This window comes from Artemia sp. Qi Xiang Cuo, chromosome 15 (genome assembly GCF_049724085.1).
Source record: "Artemia sp. Qi Xiang Cuo chromosome 15, ASM4972408v1, whole genome shotgun sequence".
NCBI lineage: Eukaryota > Metazoa > Arthropoda > Branchiopoda > Anostraca > Artemiidae > Artemia > Artemia sp. Qi Xiang Cuo.
This window is the reverse complement of record NC_142808.1, coordinates 46,239,542-46,243,240: the sequence shown is the minus strand read 5'-3', so window position 1 is coordinate 46,243,240 and position 3,699 is coordinate 46,239,542. Positions and strand designations below refer to the sequence as shown.

General features: G+C 37.0%; 1 protein-coding gene across 1 annotated transcript; it reads left to right on the top strand.

Annotated features, from left to right (window-relative positions):
* Nucleotides 1-340: 340 nt before the first annotated feature.
* Nucleotides 341-787, top strand: LOC148943737 (uncharacterized). Its single transcript, XM_089101218.1, has one exon. The coding sequence runs from the start codon at nt 341-343 to the stop codon at nt 785-787; it is 447 nt and encodes a 148-aa protein (XP_088957344.1).
* The last annotated feature ends 2,912 nt before the right edge of the window (nt 788-3,699 follow it).

Below are 3,699 nucleotides of genomic sequence, written 5' to 3'. Positions count from 1 at the left end.
GAGAAAGCGGTATGTGCTGAAAAAGCTGCCAAAAAAGGGCACTCGAAAATTGTATATCGTTTGACAAATGAGGTAGTCGGTAAGAAAGCAAATTGGTCGTCATTGATAAAAGACGAGAATGGAGAGCTAATTTCTGGCCCAAAAAGTTGATAAAAGCCGGGTGTCACATTTCGAGAAAATTTTGAATAGACCCCGACCTGAAAACCGGGAAATAGTACATGACAAACCGTTTTTACAAATTGACGTAAGTGTTTACCTTCCCAGCACCGAAGAAGTAATATTAGCTACGTAAATGCTGAAAAATGGGCGTGCACCATAAGTCGATGGAGTCACAGCAGAAATGCTACACGTATCCCTTCGATTTTGTACTACTATATGGACCGCCCTTCTAATGCATATCTGGAATAGCGAGAAGATCCACGTCGACTGGACTAGAGGAATTCTAGTTAGACTCTTCAAAAAGGGAGATGTCCTAATGTGTGGCAATTGGAGAGTTATCAATATAACGTCCGTTCCTAGTAAAATATTAGCCACGTTCATACTGTATCGCCTAAGAGCAGCCCTTGACTTGCGCCTCAGAGAAGAGCAGCATGGATTCTGGCCTGTTATATCCTGTTACGATCTAATTTTCATCCTCAGACTAATGGTGGAGGAGTCTAGAGAATGGAACACAAAGCTCTATCTACTGTTCATTGATTTTGAAATAGTGTTTGACTCTATTAATCGAGATATTCTACGGAAGATCTTGTTCGAACAGAAAACGGAGAGACGTGGTTCTTCAGGATAATGTCTGGTGTTAAACAGGGATGCATTCTATCTCCGTTTTTGTTTGTAATCATAATGGTCAACGTTTTGCGACAGTCATCAGGTTCTGGAGTAAAGATTATCAGCAGGTAGATCTCGGATCTCAACCTCGCAGATGACGTAGACCCCCTAGAAGAAGCGAAACAACGACTGCAGCTTCTACTTGACACTATAGCTGATAAGACCGAGAAAGTGGGGCTGACCGTAAACGTGATAACTTAAAGATTATCTAACTCACTGGTGATACTGAGATGCAAGGATAATGATTTTCAACAATTCCAAGAATTCAAGTATCTCGGGAGTTATATTTAATATGATGGTGAAATCACAAAAGAAATAAAAAGGAGAATAAGACAACCAACTGAAACTAATTTAACAAACTGAACCTAATAGGGCGTAGTAGTAAATACTCACGACGCTTAAAGCTAGGTCTTCTAAACAGCAATGTGATGTCCATCCTCCTTACGGTAGCGCGTGCTGGAAACTAAATTTACAGCCAGTTAAGCGTGTCCAAGCGTTTGAGAAAATTTGCCTTAGAAGACTGCCGAACATAACGTGGCAAGCGAAGATCACAAATAAGGAACTTCATCAATGACTTGGCCAGCCTCTTATTGTTGACCTCCTTAAGTGAAAGAGAAAGAGATGGACCTACCTTGATCACGTCCTTCGAATATCTGAGGGCTGACTTCCAAGAACTGTATACGAGTGGTGCCAAGAGGGAGGCGTAGAAGAGGTCAACCAAAACATACCTTGAGACAACAGTACGACCGAGACCTGAGAACAGCAGAGCTGTCACTCCGATCACAGCTTCAGGACGTCACTGCCGTAGTTCCACTTCGAGACGCCTAGCGAGGCTTTGTAGACGGCCGATGTGCCACACCTGGCCCTGGAAGAACTAAGGCTAGGTAATGAAAAGGATCTTTCTTTTAAACAGATTCCTAAATAAAGCTTCATTGTCTTTGAAATTCTCAGAAACGGTAGCTACCTTTTGTCGAGCAGAAATTGATTTTGCAGCATTTGAGCACCTTCACTATGGTTAAAAGTGTGGGCCTTAGCTGCTGGTAAGGATTTTATTATTTTGTCAGTCATAAATATTCTTTTTTTGGCCAGCATGGCCAGGAGCTGAAAAAAAAGGAACATCTATCAATAAAAAGGCGTGTGCCTTCTGGGGATCTAGATGTTTACCCCCCCCCCTTAAGGATTATATCTCCCCTGTGGAATATATATCCCCTGTGGAATATATCCCCCCCCCCCCCAAAAAAATACCCTCCTCCTGTGGAAACTGGAAAATGGAAATTATTCTGAAAAATTTCTCCCAACTGAAAATGCCCATGTCTGTATGTTTCCCAGTAACAAATACTATCTGCAAACAATGAACAAATTACAAAACCTAAAAGTTACTTAAACTTCTACCATGAGGTTCTCTGATTGTTTTTTAGTTTGTTGGGGATGGAGATACTTAAAAGATACATTTTAAAGCCAAAACATTCCAGCTCTTATTGAGCGAAATACAGGATTAATTCTAAGGGAGAGATGATGTGAGGGTGGAAGTAAAAATTGATGTATACTCCCCTGGCCCACAATCAAGAATTTTGTTTGGGGGGAGGTATTAACAAAAGAAACTTTAAAAAAACGTATCAAAATGTTGACATCGTTATCTACTCTTTTATGATTTATAGGAGTATTTTGGTTTACACTATTATTATGAAAGTAAAGAGCAACATTAAACCCCAAAATGAGCAGAATTTGAAAGTAAAAAGCAACATTAAACCCCAAAATGAGCACCATTTTTCTCACATTAATAATGTAAAATAAGTGTTGGTAGTAAACTAAAAAATTAGGAGATAGCACAAAGAATACAGCTGAATTGAAATGAGTCTTCACAATCTGGTAGTCGAAATATTTTAAATGAGATGGTTGAATAATATATATCTTACTGCAAGAAAAATAAAACGTTAATTTTTCTTGAAAAGTTATTAAGGATTCAATGAAAAAATTTTTTCTTCTTTTAATAGGGATAACAAATGCTGTTTTCCAAGAGGCATTATTATTATTGTCTATTATCAGTTAACATTGTCACCATTATTCTCATTAGCATTTGTCTTATAGAACCCCCTGCTTATTATATGCAACAACTAACTATGTGGAGCGAAAAGACATTTCAAATGAATTCTAAAACCCAAAAAAAGGATTTGGCTGAGAACAGTGAGTCAATCAGTTCATGTGATCATATACCTAATGTACCACCATCAAAAAACCCCACAGAACTTTCTAAAACCAAAAGGTCTGTGAGGTTTAAACCGGATAAAGATCTGAGGGAAGTTCGCTTTTTTTGTATCGATGAATCTTTGAGAGGTAAGCAATTTTGTATTTCAGTGCATTTGTCCACAATAAAAGGGTGGATTATCAATTTTCGAGTGACAAATATCAATTCTGTTTATTGTACGAAATATATCCTTCGGGTTTTTTTGTACATTGAATAGAATTTGCAACTTCAATTCTTAGGAATCTCTTAATGAGAGGCTGGTTTTTAAATAAGAAAAAAGCCAAAAAGTGTCCATGGCATACCATTTGACCATTAGCATTCCTGATATGTTTCAAAAGTGACAGAAATTGAAATTTCTTGTAATAAAATTTGTTATCTCAAAATTCTTGGTTGAAAACATTTTAGCGCTGTTTACAAATATCATCAATTAACATTTTATTTCTTGTGGCAAAGTCTATTCTTTGGTTAAAAAATACAAAAGATAATTTTATTTTATTGTTAAATGAATTTTTTCTTCACCCCGAGGAAAAATAATAAATACACATAATTTATCAAACATTTCAAAGAAATTGGAAGAAACTTATGTTTTTGATAAAGTGGCTTGCATTTTTTTTAATCTAAACTACCGA

What these genes read in the sequence shown, in the direction of transcription:
- LOC148943737 (XM_089101218.1), top strand. Translation starts at nt 341, where the DNA reads ATGCTACACGTATCCCTTCGATTTTGTACTACTATATGGACCGCCCTT.